At 43.3% G+C, this 19,815-nt stretch overlaps 1 protein-coding gene across 1 annotated transcript in view; it reads left to right on the forward strand.

The window, feature by feature from the left end:
• atrn (attractin) overlaps window positions 1-19,815 on the forward strand; it is a 101,694-nt gene that overhangs the window by 12,564 nt on the left and 69,315 nt on the right. Inside the window, exons 5-15 of the mRNA XM_026297096.1 lie at window positions 1,927-2,123; window positions 4,763-4,931; window positions 6,070-6,160; window positions 6,950-7,199; window positions 7,844-8,027; window positions 8,286-8,440; window positions 11,346-11,430; window positions 14,603-14,823; window positions 16,051-16,172; window positions 17,646-17,784; window positions 18,020-18,201. Coding sequence (XP_026152881.1) covers window positions 1,927-2,123; window positions 4,763-4,931; window positions 6,070-6,160; window positions 6,950-7,199; window positions 7,844-8,027; window positions 8,286-8,440; window positions 11,346-11,430; window positions 14,603-14,823; window positions 16,051-16,172; window positions 17,646-17,784; window positions 18,020-18,201 — 1,795 coding nt within the window. The remainder of the gene's footprint in view (window positions 1-1,926; window positions 2,124-4,762; window positions 4,932-6,069; window positions 6,161-6,949; window positions 7,200-7,843; window positions 8,028-8,285; window positions 8,441-11,345; window positions 11,431-14,602; window positions 14,824-16,050; window positions 16,173-17,645; window positions 17,785-18,019; window positions 18,202-19,815) is intronic.

Genomic DNA, 19,815 nt, shown 5'->3' on the forward strand with positions numbered 1-19,815 from the left:
AAACATACCCATTCCTGTGTTTAAACCCCAAACATCTACATATCTATGCACCTGAGCAAGACACCAACCCTTAGAAAGATCAGGAAGACCCAAAAAAATCTCTTTTGTTTTCCGTGAGCTCGTTGCTCTGGCCAACGTGAAAAAGAAAAGTATTCTAACACCAAAGCGGAGTCTGTCCCTTCCAAACATCTGCAAAGGACACAATGGACCTGCATTTTTCCTTTTCTCATTGGTACCGTCGCCATAGCGATGGGATTGAAGTTGGGCTGAGAAACACGGAGTAGGATGAAAGTGAGGAGCCCCTGGGCCCCCTGTCTTTGGTGTTCGGGAGAGGTGGAGGAGCCGAAGCATCGAGCTGAAGGAACATAAAAGAAAGACAAGGGCCCTTTATGTCGTCCCTCTGGCTCCCAAACACGCTTCTCTCAAGGCTCCTGCTTTGATAGTTAATGTCCTTTTCTTAGAGTTTAGACAGCGGCTTGTTTACTCTGCTTATAGGAAAAATAAAGAGCGTTTTCTGTTCTTGCACACAGTTCAGTGTTTTTCACATTATACTCACTCACGTTATTCTTGTTTATGGCAGAGCAACCTCATTATTGTCAGGATACCTGTGGCCTCTCACTTATATCTTCAAATGACGATCGTGTATGAGAGGCCTGTGAGTGGGACTATGGATGTTCCACAGCTGAGGAACAATTTTAAGCAGTTTTTAAATAGCTAGCCCCGTGTATGACCTGTGAATGGATGAAGAACTGTGGGGACGTTCTGGGAGCTAGAACCGCAGAAAATAAGCTTTTAGACATGTCGTCACACCAGCGGACGCAACTGCACACTTTCTAAAAACGCTACATCAGTTCTGTTTCCACGTGGACTGACAGTACAGATTTTTCCAAATGTGTGGCACTGAACAGTTCGTAGAACATCTTTGTCAAAATGTTTTTTTCAAATCCCGATGCTAAATGCATTCACAGTCTTGACACTTCCTGTTGAGTTCGTGTTCTGTTGTGGGTGATGCAAACAGGTATAATATTTCTGTGAAGTCATTACGCAATACATCTGCACAGTGTTATCAAAGGATGCTGTTTTTGCGTTGTGCCTCGCCCTTTTCGTACAGGAGAGGAGCCAGTGGGCATCGATCACATCATGAAAATAAAAACAACTTTTTTTCTTTTTTAAAGATTTATTATTTAGCTTTTGTTTTCCAAGGTCTCCAAGAAGATTTCTTGCAGCCGTTGGGTTTTCTCTATTCATTAGTTCAGGACATGAACACTTACATTCTGGAAACCTACTTTTAAGTTGTAGTTAGAAGCAGGGATGGTGTGGAATAATTGGCTGGGGCGCTAAGTGACACCTGAGCTTTGTTTTGGAGGAGATCACGTTTGCAGTCATAGTTAGATGAATCTGAGGTGACATGATTCTCCGGTTCCAGCAGTACATGTTTGTATATTCTGGTTTGAAGTGTTGCTCTGAGAGGTGTAGGTTTGATTGTGTGATCACCTGGGTTAAAGCAGAAAAGATAAATGTACAACAACCTATTGGAAGATGTGGAGAGTGTTGCTGTTTTACTGCAGATTGGGTGTGTTTGCCATCTGCTCCTCAGCGCCTGTGGTGACTGTTAGCTCCCTCAGCCTCAGCTCGATGGTGTTTTAGTGCAGACGGCTCTCTGAGGAGCGTGTTGAAGCAGGCCCTTGACCAACTGATGGAGGTGGATGATGCCAATAACAATACGTTCAGCTGTCTGAAGGGAAATGTTGGATGTTTTAGCTCTAAGCCTGCAGACAGCTGAGGTGCTCTGTGCACAAAAACAGATGTAACTGTTTTTAAAAGTGTTCCTGATGTTTCATTCAGTCTAGAATCCAGGAAGAATTTGAACCCTGCTTTTGTTTCTGTCTTTCCTCTGACTGTCGCTTCCTCTTTCCTCCCTCCCAGGGTGAATACATGTCCCAATAACTGCTCTGGCCATGGCGAGTGTCATGTGGGGAACTCCACTGGTTCGGTGTACTGCGAGTGTGAATCCAACTGGAAGGGAGAAGCCTGCGACGTGCCCTACTGCCTGGCCGACTGTGGCTACCCCGAGCGAGGCCGATGCCAGGGAAAGACCTGTGTCTGTAAGGCAGGATGGCAAGGTGGGCCGGCACTGCAGCAACACTGCTTTGGCTGCCAGGGAAGTGACCTCATTGTCTCATGCACTGTGCTGGTTTGAATAACCATTGTCATCAAGTTGGCCTCAGCAGGCCCACACATGCCAAACCCTCCTCACTGACGTTCTCCGTGCAGGGTGAACAGCGACTCTGCTCCCAGGGCTCGGAAAATAATAAATTTTGGGCTCCAAGATTCAGTTTCACCTGCCAAAAGCTTAAACACAGGATCTTCATGAAAATACAATGTCTACTTATTTTTAATACTGTTCTGTGGAGCAGGTGTGGAGCTTTCAGCAGGAAGGAAACTGAGATTAGATGCAACAACTCCACTGAGGCTTTTCTTTCTGTCTGGTGCTGAACAGTTGGACCACAATCAGAATCTAAAGTGATTAGATCTGAGAACATGACACACTAAGGACCGTGTAATTAGTCTGGTTCCAGACCCCTGAATCGCTGCCGACATTTTACATCGCTCACATTTTCCTCTCATTTACAATGAACGAAGTGAAACTAAACGTCAATACTATATGATTAAGAGCAGGTTAATATATGACTGAGGTAGTCACATAATCTGCTTAAGTGCTCACTGCACAGCCTCGTCAGTGATGGCTGAAAGTGCTGCAGGACAGAACCTGTACAGCTCCTTTAAAAACTGAAGCAGAGGGAGAAAAGTTTGTTTGGGAGCTGACCTGCTGGTTTCCATATGAAGATTAAGGCAAATCCCAGCTAAACCTTAATGGAGATATTTGTTGAAAAACCCCTTGTGTCAGACCAGGGTTAGACCTTCTTCTGCACCACCAAAAGAATCTGCCACCTCTTCAAGAAGTTGTTGGTTTACTGTGGCTTTTTCCTCAAGATTGAGTTGAATATTAGCATATATTTTACACTTATAGTAGGGAACTATCCATGTCATTTTCAGTAAAGTTCTCCAAACTTCACCAATGAAGTTAGTAAAAAGTGATCAGTGCAGATTTCACCTGTTTATCTGTGATCGAGCCCAGTGCTGCCTCAGGTTTACGCTGCCCCGACATCCATCCATCCTGCTGAAACACAACGGACTTCAGAATTAATTTTTTGCAGGTTCAGCTTCCTCGTTATTTGGGTTGAGTCATGACTGTTGAGTCTTTTTATGTGACACTTCTGTATCCTGTTTGAATCAGACCATATGGGTATTCTCACCGCTCTATTAGTTCTTAAACGGCTCCACTGCGCCGCTCTACATAAGCAGAGATAACGGTGTCATTTAACTGCAGTTATATCAGCAAGTCGGTGTGCCCGCGATCTAATTACCAAAGCTGAGGGAAACAGACTGGCGTTTTCTTTAGCCTTTATTACCCTGTCATGGTGTTTTAGCTGAGGAATAGCACACTTAGTGTAGTCTCTACTGCCGGCTTCCATATGAACTCATTTTCTACAGCAACCAGTGCAAAGGCAGAGACAGATGCCTGTTTAGTCAAGCCAGCCTTGCATTTAATCTCTCTTTCACAGATGCACAGACTTCAACAAATTACATCTTTAAAGAAGGTTAAGGCCACAATGGTTTTATTTATGGAGATACCATTGAGGCACCAAGGTAATTCTGTTTGCTTAGCGATAAAGGAGTCGGCTTGAAGAATATTAGCTGGGGAGTTTTTCCACCACTTAACAAAAACAAAAAGGAGAATGGGTAAAGTGACCCCGATTATCGCTGTGAATCATAGCACTTCCATTCCTGCCATGTGGCGACTTCTGCATTGTTTTGTTCGACATCCTGTTCCCGCTGTGTGAGACCAGTGAGTCTCGGCACTAATTTGTTGGTAAATCTGTGATTCGGGGACGGTTTTATCCATATGTCATCTCAGGTAGGATGCACAGGCTGTGGATGAACCGGATCAAAAACCTGTTGGGACGCCGTTACAGCCTGTGTGATTCAAAAGACAGACACGATAAGGTCGATGTTTCTATTTCTGACTTGGGAGTTGTTTGCCAGAAGACTCCTCTGAATCTCTTCCCCTTCACTGAGCAGTAATTCCGGTTTATGTTGGTGTTATTGTTCTGGTCTGCTAACACAGGAAGTCAGCTTTGGCCTGAGCCATTTGTCTTTAAAGAGCTATTCTACTAAATTTCCACTAATTTCCTGAAACACTTGCTAAACATCAAACAAAGCTTCCATAACTCATCTGTTTTCACTCTGGAGCTGATTAGCTTCTGTTTTTAAAGAGAATTACTCCACACCTGCGTAATCGGTCCCCAGTTATCACAAGCTTTAAATGCTTCTTTAACCCCTCTGCCCTTTCTTTCAGATCTCGATTTCATAATGCAGGAATCAATAAAGGATGATTTTCTTTCTTCTCACCTACACATTTATAAAACAAATGGCCCCAGTGGTTTGTTTTCTCTGGCTGGCTGCAGGACGTTAAAGTAAACTAATGAAACCAGTGAAAGATTCATCCTCACAAGCCTTCACGAGTCTTATAATGTCAAATCAGTTTGTTGGTGTTGTGTGTCTCTGTTTTTATGTTCCACTAAAAGGTTCAGGCTTGTTTATTGTGATTATCAAAAAAAATGTGCAAAAAAAAAATATATATATATATTCCTGAATCATTCCTGTGGGGCCCCTGACTCTGGTTTTGCTCCCTACTCAGGCCCAGACTGCTCCGTTACGGTGCCTGCCAACTCCTCCTTCTGGATCCGGAATGAGTACACGCAGGCTGGGCTGGCCAGGGCTTCCCACAAGGCAGTGGTGGACCACGACGTCATGTGGGTCATTGGAGGCTATGTCTTTAATGCCTCTGGCTATCACATGGTTAAAGCGTAAGTATGTTCTCTCCTGAGCATCGGCACGTTTTAGCCATTTGTCTGCTGCGCTCATCCAAAAGAGCTGCGAGCCATGAGTCCTGCTGTTGCTATGCAACTGTGGTGAACGCACTTTTGAAACACAGAGTCTCTGTTGCAAAAAATTGGAACATATTTTTAACCTCTAGCCTGTTATGCCAAGTGCTAAAAGTCCAAATGCCTACCAGTGCTGTCAGGAAGAAGCCACAGACTTCCTGTCTGTTGAAGATCTACAGAAAACAGAACCCAGCTGTGTGTCGGGCACAGAGGGAAGGATGCAATTAAAACCATAAAATTACAGGATAGGCTGATGCTCCTCACCCTGAACTCCACCCAGGAAGATCACACTTATTCTCAAGGCTCATGTTTTGGGTTTATGGCTTGCCTTCAGGCCAAGGGCTTTTTATTTCTGCTCTGGGTCTGTCGTGTGCGACTATAAAGGAACATTCTGCCAACTTTTATGTTTCTCATCTTCACATAGTTGGACTGGGTGACAGTATAAATCCCCTCCCGCTGTTCCTGATGCAGTAGTTTGAGGGTAGTTTGACCCAGACTCAATATACTTCAGAGCCTTGACTGAGGTATATGTTGTATATTAACACCACTGTACCAGACTGACACCTAAACAAAACACTTAACTTTGGCTTAACAGCTTGATAGAATCATTTTGAACAATTTTAGTTAGACCTGAAGATCAATAACATTAATTTCTCTCTGTTAAATCTGAAGCTTCAACCAGGAGCTGGGTAGTGTAGCTCAGAAACTACGGAAACTGCTGTTCTAGCTGTGTCAAAAGGTGACAAAACGTATGCACATCATAAGGAGTATATGTATATTTCATAGTTTGATCCATAGTCTAAAAAGTTTTGGTTTGACAGCAGGTTATGGTCAGAATTCTTGACCAGGCACCGTCTGTGAACAAAGAGCTCCAGCACCATGTTGAGTCCTGTGTTCCCACCAGGCTCCATCTTTAGCTGGCTCACACAGGCTTATCCTGTCTCATCACAGTTGACAAAAACATTTAGATCAGGAGAAATTCTTACATTTTTCCCAAGTGAGAATAAACTGAATGTTTTTTTTTTTCTGCCGCGCTCACACGTTCCTTCCGTCTCTGTAGGTATAATCTGAGCAGCAAGAGCTGGCTGACCCTCGGCCCTTCTGTCAACACTGTCACCCCACGATATGGCCACTCAGTGGCACTGCATGAGGTACGTGGAGGGAGAAATATGACTCCAGACACTGCGTTTCACTCTTTCTGCCAACTCATCCTCAGTGTAATAGGAACATGACTTTGAAAGGGGATGAAAACGCAACAAGAACAGATGACAGCTAAATTAAACGAAGACACTCGGAGAAAGATTATAAACTCCCTGTCCTTTTATTTATGTTTTCAGCAGTGTCTGCCTGTTGTCTGGAACCAATATATAAATCCCAGGGTTTTGATTTGCTGCAGTGAAGTGGTGAAGCAGTTTCATCTCAGCCACAAAAACTGTTAGGAGCCACTGATGGAATAATAAATTAGAGAGAGGGGCAGATTCAGGAGAACATGCAGTCTGCTGTGTGGTTTGTGAGTTGGAGCTGCGGAGTGTTTGTAATGCACAAATAGCGTCAGAGTGTATGACGTGGTCTTGTAAGTCAACGTGGGCTCACGAGACAAACGTCGATACGTGACAGAACACACGTAAGTCATGAGGTGCCGGTTCAAGCGCACAGACCCTCTGCTGCTGCTGCAGTTCTGCCTTCCTTCAACTAAACATTCAGAACATTTGTGAAGTAGAACAGCTTAATGCTGTTAATGTGATCTAATGGTTGGGGACAGAAATACAGTGTGTTGCATTATTACTTAACACAGTTCTAAGTATAAGGAGAGATATTCAAACCAGATTTACCACACACTGATTTTCTGAAGCTCACACACTGAACTACCTAATAACAACCTCACCTGCAACTTCTGTGTATTTATGGTCTAATTCTGCTCCGCTGTTTGTTTCTACCAGGGGAAGATCTACATGTACGGAGGAAAGATCGACTCCACAGGGAACGTGTCCAGCCAGCTGTGGGTTTTCAACATCCAGAACCAGACCTGGGTCCTCCTAAGCCCCCGAGCCAAGGAACAGTATGCCGTGGTGGGACATTCAGCCCACATTGTGCCTCCCATCCAGGAGGGGGCTGGTCCTGTCATGTTGGTTCTGTTTGGACACTGCCCCCTGTACGGTTACATCAGCCAGGTGCAGGAGTACAACATTGGTGAGTAGTAGAACAGTCTTTGAGTCTTTGAGCAGTGCGTCTGACTTTTGGCTGCTCCTTTGCTTGAACTAATAACCTTGGGCCTGGCTCCGAGCGCCTAATGTATCAATTTATAGCAACAGGAAATTAGCGCTGGCCACCAAAATGAAGCTAACGAGTTTTGAACTCTGCGTTCTTCTAATCCACCAACCTCGTTGGCAGTGAACCAGACTTCATTAAGGCGTCTCATTGTCTTCTAAAAGCCAATCTGTCTCAGAAAATAGGACGAATTAATCTGCCTCTATGGCTGAGGCGAGAGTGCATCTCTTATTTGCTCACAAATGAAAGAGATCTGGTTATTATCACTTCCTGAATGATCACCAGTTAAATCCGATGGCACTCTGATGCTACTTTGGTACTTGTAATGCATTGTAGAGGCAATTACCCAAAGATTTCTATTGGCTTAACTTTTTTGCTGCGTAAATTGAGTTAAGCTCGACAGGAAAAACCTCCACTACGTTTCCTGCTCAGACTAAAAACTCAGTCCTCCATGAAACACCCTGAGACCTTAATGGAACTGTAGCTTGGCATTTCTGGTTTTTTGTACTCGGAAATGTTGGAGTCAGATTTCTGCTGCTCAGTGAAAGATGTTTGTGGCCCTTCAGGCAAGAACACCTGGAGCTTGGTGGCTACAGACGGGGCACTGGTCCAGGGAGGCTACGGCCACAGCAGTGTTTTTGATCCCGGCACCAGAGCCATCTACATCCACGGAGGCTACAAGGCCTTTAGTGCCAACAAGTACGGCCTGGCAGGTGACCTGTACAAGTTTGATGTGGACAAGAGAAAATGGTGAGTTTTTCTGTTTATTGTAAAGTAGCTTGTACTGACACACAGTTTGTTTTGTTTTTGTCTGTTAATTTTTCAGATGTGTTTATTAGTGAACATTAAAACTTTGATGATGTAGCTGGTCAGTACAGTGAAGAAAAACAAATGTGTGTGTGTGTGTGTGTGTGTGTGTGTGTGTGTGTGTTACCAAAACACTTGTGGAGACGTTTTGTATAAAACGGTTGTATAAAACCTTACACACACCTCTGTGTGTTTGTGCAGGACCATTCTAAGAGACAGCGGCTTCTTCCGTTACCTCCACACGGCGGTGATAGTGAGCGGGACGATGCTGGTATTTGGAGGAAACACACACAACGACACATCCATGAGCCACGGCGCCAAGTGCTTCTCCTCCGACTTCCTGGCCTACAGTCTGGGTCAGTGACACGTGAGCAGCTCATGCAGCCTGCTCTCCCAGTCTCTTCTGCTGAGCGTGCATCATTCTGTCTTCCTGCACCGAGCTGCTCTGTAGTCATGCAGTCGCACCGGCTCACACCTGGAAGCACAACCTCGGTGTTTTTGTTGTTGGACACCGAGCGGCTCGGCCCGAGCGGCAGAAGGTCAAATGTCGCAGCTCGATGTACACAAGTGGTAAACCACAGCCTGCTTCCATACGAAAGGCCAATAATAATGGGGTGTTTAGTTTTCCAGCAGCGTCGTGGCTTTACTCTGATCTCATAAATGCTCTTGCCTTTCAATTGGTGCAAATCCCTGAACCCAGTTTCCAGGAAGAGGAATGAGGCTAATGCAAAAGTCTGTGATTGGGATTAGGAATATTTATTACCTCGTATTTTTGGGTATGTTAGCACTCATAGATATGAACTAAACAAAACTAGGAACAAATTCTCAAGACTGATTCTGCTGTTAACAGGTTATTGCATGGAAATACAGCCCAGAATCTTTTTTAGTGTGACTGGCACCTGTTGTTGTCATTTGTCCCACTACCATTAAACGATAGTCGGGTCTTTTGCAGAACATTGCCTGGAGCTGCAGCTCACACTTGACCCAGTGGAGGATTTTAGGGGAAGGTTAATACAAAGTGATCTAAGCTTTGTATATGTAAGTCAGTCTGGGACTTACTGGTGTCTTTGGTGACATCAGCTCAAGCCTCCATTGTTTTTTCTTGTGCTCTCTTTTTACTGTTAAGGTGCCTTAGCATTCTAATAATAGCCTAATTTAAACTTCTCTGATATGTCCTGATAGACGTTAGCACAGCTTTGTCACAAACATCCTGCATCCTCCTCTTGTTGGATGTCTGCAAACGGTTTAAATTGAGTCGACCTCCTTCCGCAGTGCTGTCATAGAGCTGCTCATTAATGGGAGGCTTCACTCTGTCTGGATGGGAGGGAGAATTCCCTGCAGGCTGTGAAATGGCCCCGGGACTCAGTTTTTTTTTTTTTTTTTCCTGCGTCGTTATAAAGGTGATTGACAGGCTGCTAAATTACAATCTCAGGGGCACGAGCACCCCCCTCCTGTGCAACCGTCTTTTGTTCATGAGAATTGCATGGTGGGACTGAAACCTCCAACAAACATGCCTTATTATGCTCATCGGAGGGGTGTGAAGAACTGGTGAAAGAGAAGGTCGCAGCAGCGTCGTAGAGGCAGCACATTAATTTAACTCTAAGCATACTGTCCCATTTATACGTTGTTGTTACCACATGTCCTCACTTGATTGGCGTAATCAAACTAATTCATCTCACTGCAGGAAACAGATTGTTTTCATGATTTCCCTGGAGGATTCACATTTGAGTCTAACTTTAGAAATGGGAAACTTTTGAGTTCAGCTCTGACCTCTCTCTCCTCCCTGTCACTCCTCATCCTCTGGATGATTTTGTAATTGGACAGAAAAGACTTGTTGACTCTTTTTCTCACCCCCACCCTTCCAGCCCCCCGCTCCGACCAGCCAGCTGCAGGGTCGGTGTCGGCGGCTGCTGTAATTGTCTGGTAATTACAGTCAAGATGGAGCCGCACGTCCAGGACTAATTTTCCCTCCTTAACAGGCTGAACTCAATTAGAGCAGAGAATTTAAGGGCTGTCCGCTGTCCTGACATTGGTAGATGGTGTCATAATAAATCCTCACTCTGAGGGGCGATGCACCACGCCACCTGCAGTACTGGCCTGTGACACCAGAGGGCACTGTCTGCCTGCGAATGTGGAGCTCTAACAGCTGTCACTCTCCTCTGGGAAACCATGATGACTTGCACTGCATTGTACTGAGTGAAGGTGATATACTGCAGTCACTGTGCTGTGTTCCAGCAGCTTTGACTTTCAGGCTCACATGCTGGCTCTTGTTGTTGTTGTTGTTGTTGTTTATGGTTTTGTGCTCCCAGACTCAGGTGTGCACTGTCATGTACTGCAAGAGCTTCGTTTGAAATCAAACCTAAAGGCATCGATCACCATGTTCAGGTGATTGGTTCCACAGTCAGGATTGATTTGGTGATTTGGAGGTTAAGACATTTGGGTCCAAACTGGGCTGAGCTGACATTTCCAGACATCCAGATTACGTGTGACCATTATTTCTAACATGCAAATAGCCACTTAATAAAATACTGCTAAGACGTCTGTAGACATATAATTCATGTTCCTGATCCCAGTGATAAACATGAGGGGTCTCAAGACTGAAGGGGCAAGAAAGATGCATTTCTGCTGCACAAAATGATGTTTAGTTTTTCAGGGGGAGTCACATATAGACATTGCTTCTTACGGAGGTCGCTGGTCTTAACAGTTTTAACCTTGAAGCCAAAACAAGCTTTTATGTAGGCATTGTTCGACCTGCTTACTGGACACCTACTTCATTTTGTTCATGGTCAATGGACACATATAGGCCAGATGTGAGAACAGACCTCGACCAGCCTTTTTTAGTACATCGGTGTCCAAACAGCTGGGTAAAGACACCCATGGCAGTGAAGAGTTCCCATCATTTCTGTTTCTTAAAGCAGAAAGAGAATACACAGCAGTATCAGTTGGTTTGGATGCTGTAATCTGTCAGGGATGACCACAGAGCTGCCGCTCAGTCATTGCATGGGACCATATTTAATAAATCTCTTTCTTCTTACCCGACAGCAGCACACATGCCTGACTGCTTTTTCTTGCTACTCTAGCAGTCAGGCTCTCTGTGACTTTGCTGACTGACTCATTGACTGACCCGAGGATATGAGCTGTTAAAGGTCCCGCTGACCACCCATTGTGTGTCGGCTGTATTTGCCACTGCTGAAGCCGTGTGTGATATAATACGGCAGCAGGTCATCACTTTGACCTCTCCGTGTCGTCTTTTCATTCCAGCCTGTGATGAGTGGACGGTGTTGCCTCGTCCAGACCTCTACCATGACGTCAACCGTTTTGGGCACTCTGCAGTCTTCGGTGACAGGTAATCACTTATGCAGCACATAACCAGAGACAGACTTTACAGAGTGTGCACCAAAAAGCCTTCATGGAAAACATGGGAATGTATTTTTTACATGCCTAAAATACTGAGAATCTTATTTAATATAACAGTTTGGACTTAAATATAATCATCACATGAAATCATGATCATAACACTCTGCTGGGGTCTGCCTTTTACAGCCGAGGTAGTAATTTATAAACTACACACAACATTAGAGAGAGCTGCTAAAATGAAGTAACACGGTTACTATGGCTTTTTGCAGCAACCTGATTTTCTAAACCAAGATACCTTGGTTGTGTATGATCTTAAACTAAATGAGTATATGTGCATGACAAAGGTGTGGTACATAGAAAATATCACCTTGGCAGCAAAGCAACAGGATAAAAAGGAAAGTTCTTTACTGTAGGTGTGTATCCTTAAATTCCAAACCATTAAATCCAAACTCTGGATCCCTAAATCCAAAAAGTGAAGGAAATAAGTCCAGCTGGAGGAAGAGGAGTTGGGATTTACGTGTTTAAAGCCTATTAAACACCAAAACACTGCACACTGGTCTGGTTTGTAATACTCAGACGGGAAAGTTAACACAGTGGCAATTCCTTTATCTTTGGTTGTGACGATTTCAAGGTAAACAGCAGAAACACTGAGTTGTCGCTTGAACAATAATTGGCCAATGCAGCTCCTTGCTTTGTGCAGTCCCAGCTGAATGACACACTTTTCTCTCATTTCAGGCTCATGCATATTTTGTTAGTGTTGTCTTTAAAAACCTGTAGAAAGGGAACATGCTATGCAGCTAAAATGATCTCCGATGTGATTTTACTTTTTTATGCACTCACGTTTGATGATGTTGGACTTTTTTAGCTTATCTAATGGGGAAACTACATTTTCCGCAGTTCTTTTATTCACGATCACATTTCTATGTTAGTCCGTAGTTAAAGGGACAATCTGCAAACTGCACAAGCTCAACAGTGGCTGCCGAAGAGGAAAAGGGCAAATATATTAAACCAAACTGAGATATCCAGTATAAAATTATTGAAAATGATTGCTCCACAGAAAGTAAAGCACATTTTGGGTGCCTGAAGTTTAGAAATGAAACATTTGATGGCAAAACAGCCACGGAGTTGGGAACAGAACTGTGTTTGTTCAAGCACTGACTGTGGACTGACAGACCCTTCAAATCAATCTCTTCCTGGATGAGTGGCAAACACACTAGGGTTCTCGCCACTTAAATGGTCCTTTCACATGGAATTGAATCTGAAATGTGAATCTTGTAGAGTGGAACTGAAATAAAAGAAAAGGACTTAAATTATAATTCAGACTACTCTGATTCAATAACGAGGCAAACGCTTGCAGACAAGTACGACTGAAACTGAAAAAAAACCCAAACCTTGTTGCCTTGGAAAAGAATCTGTTGTGCATTCACACATGACACTTCATTATTAGTCTGCGATATGAATAGATTGTGATGGGGATGGTGCTGCGACCAGAAGGAATGATTCATCGCTAAGTATTATCTGCAGCGCCAGCAGAGCAAGACACAGCGATCCATATTAAATTATACACCCTGTTGTAGAGAACGCAAGAAATATTAACATGAATCACCTGCTTTGTTTGACTCCTGTTCCTCAGGAGCAATTAAGAGTTGGTTCACACCTACATTCATTCATCAAATTCAGATTCACCACAACTGCGAAGTTCAGCGCAGCGACATTAAACTTTAATTTAACATTCTGCGTTTGGAAGGACATGATCGAGAGAACCAGACAGAGAACGAAGAGACCTTTCACAGATTTGAGGAAAATGATGTTGTGAAGGTCAGTTCTCAGTTTAAAACACTGATGTTGCAGTCAGGACTTCAAACTCTGGATCAGTCTTCTTTTTGAAACTCGCTTTGATTCCTCAGTAATGTCCTAACCAGGGTCCCAGGGATCTGCTGGAGCCTATCCCAGCTCTCTTTGGGTGAAAGGCAGGGGTCCACCCTGGACAGGTCCCCAGTCCATCACAGGGCCACATAGAGACAAACAACCTCACACACTCACACTCACTCCTATGGGCAATTTAGAGTCACCAATCAACCTGGCATACATGTTTTTGGACTGTGGGAGGAAACCAGAGTACCTGGAGAAAACCCACACAAGCACAGGGAGAACATGCAGACTCCACACAGAAAGGCCCCTGATGGGTTTCAAACCAGGAACCTTCTTGCTGTGAGCCAACAGTGCTAACCACTAATCCACTGTTCTGCCCTGTCCTAATCATATATGTATATATTGACCTTTCATCCCCTCTCACAGCACATTATGTGACTGTACATAACATATACTGTAGCATTATATCTTATGTTTCTTAAATAACTTACATTTCTCAGAGGGTTTGGTTCTTTAGACCTCACTGTTAACAGCTTATACCAAAGAAATGTTTCCTGTCTAAACAGTTTCATAACCCAGAAGGAGATTTTGGTCCTGAATGGTTTTTAAGTACCACAGCTGAAATTCCATTTTCATCACACGTCAGATGAATACCTCAAAATCTGGGCTGTTTGAGTATAAAAAAAAAACAAGCTTTGTCTGTAATTTGGATGAACCAACCCTCGTTAATACGTCCTTTAACTGTCTTGGTTTTCCTCCGCTTCACTGCAGTGACTCATCTTTTAAACGAGGGAGAAAAGAAGTGGCTAACTGATGCGATCCTCTGCAACACTCCCACATTCTCCCCCTGTGCGCTCAGCAGGACACCCAGAGCAAACTGTTTGAAGGGTGCCCTTTATGAACCGAAAAGGACTTTTGATTAGACTGGTGCAAATTACCCATCCACCCTTTCCATCCGCTGCTGCCACTGTCACACAGACTCATAAAGTAATCCCAGCAGCTGAACTGAGGCCAGGGAAGAAGTGTTTCAGAAAGGCCCTGGACCTGACCTCCAAACAAACGCACTCAACATGCACAGCAGAGGGGTCTGTCAGGTCCACCTGCACAGCAAAGTAGCTCTTGTTGGGGGTTTAGCAGACTCCTGTGACGAGTTGGAGTCCAGAGAAGAGGAAAACCACTCAGACTAAGCTTCTTGGCTCGTAGCTGGGGAAAATTTACGGGTTAGAAATCGGCACCTTTTAATTCCTGAACTACTTCTTTAACATCTTCTATCCTCTTTTGTCTTACAGTGTGATGTATGTGTTTGGCGGCTTCAACAGCCTGCTGCTGAGCGACGTCCTCATGTACACCTCGCCCAGCTGCTCGGCTTTCTCCACCCAAGTGTCCTGCAGCCAGGCCTGGCCGGGGATCCACTGCACCTGGAACAGCACCCAGGGAACCTGCCTGCCCTGGGAAAGCAACACTGTCGGACCCGAGCAGCCGCTCCCGGCCTCCTGTAATACCCGATCATGTAGGTGACACGGCCATCAACCTGAACCCCTGCATTGCTGCGGATCTGCCATGTTTAAACTAATCTGGGACGGTTTTAGGTTCTTGCTGTTTTCCTTGACTGCAGAACTCATTTGTATTCACAACGCTCATGTCAGATGAGATGCATAGACTGTCAGAAACAGCTTGTTTATCACGGACTGCCAACACGGTCTTGCACATCAAAGAGCGAAAATGGCAAAAAATCTGTCACTGTCGTGGCTTTATATATATGTGTGTGTGTGTGTGTGTGTGAGTGTGTGTGTGTGAGTGAGTGAGTGAGTGAGTGAGAGAGAGTGTGAGGTTTGAGATGTAAAAACCATGGACTTCATGCATCTTCAGAAACTGTCCAGATGCTGTAAATTCTGCGATTATGTACTGAACCTGAAAATGATCAACAACAGTTTTGATCAGCTGAGTCATTTATCAGCCACAGTAACAGCAAACATTCGCTTTTGAGTGAATGTGGTTTCTCAGCTGTGGGTTAGACAAAAACAAGAACATGGAAAGTGTCACTTTAGGCACTTTCCAGACATTTTAGAAGCTAAATAATTCATTGATGGACCAAAATAAGCAGCAGAATAAAAGGTAATGAATACGTTTCCACTCCAGAAAGGCTCCTACAAAAAGAACAAATTTAATGTGGTGATGTTTCTCCGGGCTCTGAGAATCTGTGACAGACCCAATTTTGACTTTATTCTGTCCTGGTCCTCAGGTTCTAGGTTGACACAAAATCGCTGAGTTTCACCATGACAGCCAGTTTCATTTTAAGGTGCCAGCAGATGCAAACGGCACCCTGGAATATCTTTCAGACCTGTTAAATACCAGGGATGTTGTGTCTGTTGTGTCTGGCAACCACCCTGCCCCAGTTTCCCCAGGAGAAACGTCATGTGCAGGGGGGGGGTTGACTTAATCCAGTCAAATCAGAATTACTTAAGCTGGAAGAAACAAAACAGAACTAAATAAACCAAATTAATGAAAATAAATGCTCTGCACTTTCATTTGAGGGCTGTAGGTCAAATTCTGAATAATAAATTCAGTAACTAACATTCAGGAGTGAGAAATCTTTAATTCCACTTTGTCCTGAAAATACAACAAAATAATACACATTGTTAATATTATTCATATGTATCTGTGAAAGACTTGGGTTTGTCTGTATCGCTCTGATTTAAGGAAGTAATTATGTACTGTGCTCTTCCAAAATTTGCAGATGCTGATAATGAGAGGTGTGACCAGTATACAGACTGCTACAGCTGCACTGCTAATACCAACAGCTGCCAGTGGTGCTCAGGCCAGTGTGTTTCTCTGGGAAGCAACTGCACCTCTGCTACAGTAAGAAAGCTGATCCTGCTAACGCTAACCCTGATAATTATAACCCTGCTAACGCTAACCCTACTAATTATAACCTTGCTAATTATAACCCTGCTAACTCTAGCCCTACTAACGCTAACCCTGCTAATTATAACCCTGCTAACGCTAACCCTGCTAACTCTAGCCCTGCTAACGCTAACCCTGCTAACGCTAACCCTGCTAATTATAACCCTGCTAACGCTAACCCTGCTAACTCTAGCCCTGCTAACGCTAACCCTGCTAATTATAACCCTGCTAACGCTAACCCTGCTAATTATAACCCTGCTAATTGTAACCCTGCTAACTCTAGCCCTGCTAACGCTAACCCTGCTAATTATAACCCTGCTAACACTAGCCCTACTAACGCTAACCCTGCTAATTATAACCCTGCTAACGCTAACCCTGCTAACTCTAGTCCTGCTAATGCTAACCCTGCTAATTATAACCTTGCTAACGCTAACCCTGCTAACTCTAGCCCTGCTAACGCTAACCCTGCTAAGGCTAACCCTGATAATTATAAACATGCTAACTCTAGCCCTGCCAACGTTAACCCTGCTAACTCTACACCTGCTAATTATAACGCTGCTAACGCTAACCCTGCTAATTATAACCCTGCTAACTCTAGCCCTGCTAACGCTAACCCTGCTAAGCTGCTAATTTGGTTGTTTTAGGCATTAAACTAATGTCATAATGTTTTACTTGCTTCCAGTCTGATGTTGTGATAGATTTACACTAATTTTGTCTTCAAAGTTCTTAGGATATATGCTAATTAATACGCTAATTCATTTTTTATTTCACAAGATAATTGTTGGTTTTTAAAGTTGGATTTCAGGCTCTTTAATATTTCTTGTCAAGCAGACCAGACTTAATATAACTAGTCTTTTTGTAAATAGGTTCTTTGAATGATGACTGTTTGGACAGTGAGTTCCTGTAGGTAGTTCCATTTTCAATAAGATACTAAAATGTTGTGATTTAATTTCCCTCCAGAGTCAGTTCCCATGTAAAATTTGAATAAGGATAAATTAAAGAACTGACATTGTTTTCATCTCTAAATCTGATTTATCAGTCTGCTCATTTAGACGCTGTCAGACACAGAGACTGGCTCCTCAAGCACTTGTCTCTAAGATATTTGATAAATAGAGATCCATTTCTGACTGTAATGATTTGATAAACCTGGCTTTCTATACTAATAGCTCAGTTTCACTAAGAATAAATCCTTTTCATAATTAGATTCTTTCATGCTGTGTCACAAACGCTTAAATCTTTTTCGATGAAAATCTAATGAAAGCCTAAAATGACCAGTATCCTCTTTATGAAATTCCACTGTATTCATTTGTGATGAAATAGCATTTCATTTTTCGGAAACAACATTAATTGTGGCATATGAAATGTAATTATTTAGTATTTCAATCCCAGGAGTTGAGGCCTGTTATTTTCTGTGTTGTTTTTTCCAAGGGGGCCATAGTGGAATATGATGCTTGCCCCAAGGACAACCCATCTTATGTGTGCAACAAGAAAACCAGTTGTAAGAGCTGCGCTGTGGACCAGAACTGTCAGTGGGAACCTCGCAACCAGGAGTGCATCTCACTGCCAGGTATCTGTGCAGATTAGCAAACTCATGTATATTATAAAGGACGTTGTCCTTCATTTCAAAAGTGTCATTTTCTTGATGATAACTTCTTTGATAATTGGCAGCTGATCGTCAGCTGATAAATGGCTAATCAAACTGAAACTACAGTCATTCCCCTTTAAATGCTGTTTAAACTTCAGATAATGTATTTGTTACGGCCTGCACAGGACAAACGCTTCATCTCTACTGTCTATTCCAGAGAATGTGTGCGGTGAAAGCTGGCATCTGGTGGGCAACTCCTGTCTGAAGTTCATCACAGCAAAGGACTCGTATGACAACGCCAAGCTGGCCTGCAGGAGCCACAACGCCGTCCTGGCCTCCCTCACCACACAGAAGAAGGTGGACTTTGTCCTGAAGGAGCTGCAGATTATGAGCGTGGTGGTAAGGGGGGGTCTTAATTATTAGATTAGAAAAATGTTAATATTCTCCTTGAAGACATTAGGTTATCACAGTAGCAGTGAAGAAGCTATTTTTTTGGGGTTGCAATTAATAATTATTTTCCTCATCCATTATCCTGCTGCCTATTTGCTAGATTAATCAACTGCATATGTGCAAATTTCACCTGATGAGAGCAAACACCTGTAAGGTCTTCACTTCAGTCTGTAGATATGAGACCTGCATGTGATGGAATAAACAGCAGCTTGAGATGGTTAGTCGATTGCTGGGATGGATTTCTGTGCATTTGCTCTAATGGAGCGAAAAAGAGACGTCTGAGCTCTGAGGAAAGAATCCGTTAATGGAAGATTTGTTTCATGCTCACTGGTCCAAAAATCACAGACAAAAAAAGCCTGACCACTGCTCATCTGTTGATAAAAAGGTCATTTCAAAAGACACACAAAGACGTCCAAGTGAAAAGCAAACTGCACAACAACCAGTTTTTTTGCTCATAAATCACAAATAAGACATAAACAGGTTGTTTTTGGACTTTTGTAGTTCTAACTATCATATGTAATAAGCACTATAGCCAAATGTCTTTGTTGTGGAAAAATGTTGCTTTTTTTGACATAATTGGCCTAATCACGACTAAATCTCTCTAAATGTTTTATTATGTGGCTGCACTTGAGTTCACTGAAGAGCATTACATAATCCCAAATGTGTCAAGCACTCAGAGTAGAGTGCTAACAATGCACTTAAATGAAACACAGTGTTGTGTCCAGCTCTAGTCCTCCTTTGGTTTCTCCATCATCCAGCAAACACTGATGAGACCCCCCCCCCATGCAAACATTTAAGCCACCTATGATCCTGCAAAGTGTCTGGAGCTGCTGTATGATATATGTAATGCAGGATTCTGGATTTAAGAAATGTTTTTTCAGTCCAGACTAATAAATTTCTGTAGATTTTTCCAGTTGGTCTAAATTCAGCTGTTATAGTCAGTTACAGGTAATCTTTCATCTTAACAGTACACAGGAATTAAAGCCCAGCAGCTCTGGAACAGCATTTGTTTTCACACTGTCCAGTCCAATAATAAAACCCTGCACAGCTACAGTACACACACACACATACACACATACACACATACACACATACATACACATGTTCCTGCCATGTTAGACTGACACTGTTTATAGTGTTTAGGACCAATAAATCTAAGAAATTCAATTAATTCCCTATGGAACAGTAACTCGTCTCATGTCTGTGAGAGATCAAGCTCTCTTTGTTTACTGCTACTGCAACAGTATGACCATTGATTAGAGATGGGGTGGATAGCTCAAGTCAAGTGAAGTAAAGCTGCTTTTATTGCCACTCAGTCAATCCAGTAGGATTTATGTCCGTACAAATGGAATGTTTTTAGTTGTTGCTTACAACCAGGGCAAAGTTGTGATTTCTGCCTGAAAAGATGCGGTAGTTATCAGATGTGCTGTTGACACAGATTCCCATCAGATGCCGCATTATTCTTCAGCTGTGGAGCAACCGGCACTTAGGTTGTGACACTCAACCTATTTTTAAGGCCCCTTTTAAAGTGAAGAAAAGTCAAAATCACTGATGATAGAATGC

Source organism: Mastacembelus armatus, chromosome 22 (genome assembly GCF_900324485.2).
Source record: "Mastacembelus armatus chromosome 22, fMasArm1.2, whole genome shotgun sequence".
Taxonomy (NCBI): domain Eukaryota; kingdom Metazoa; phylum Chordata; class Actinopteri; order Synbranchiformes; family Mastacembelidae; genus Mastacembelus; species Mastacembelus armatus.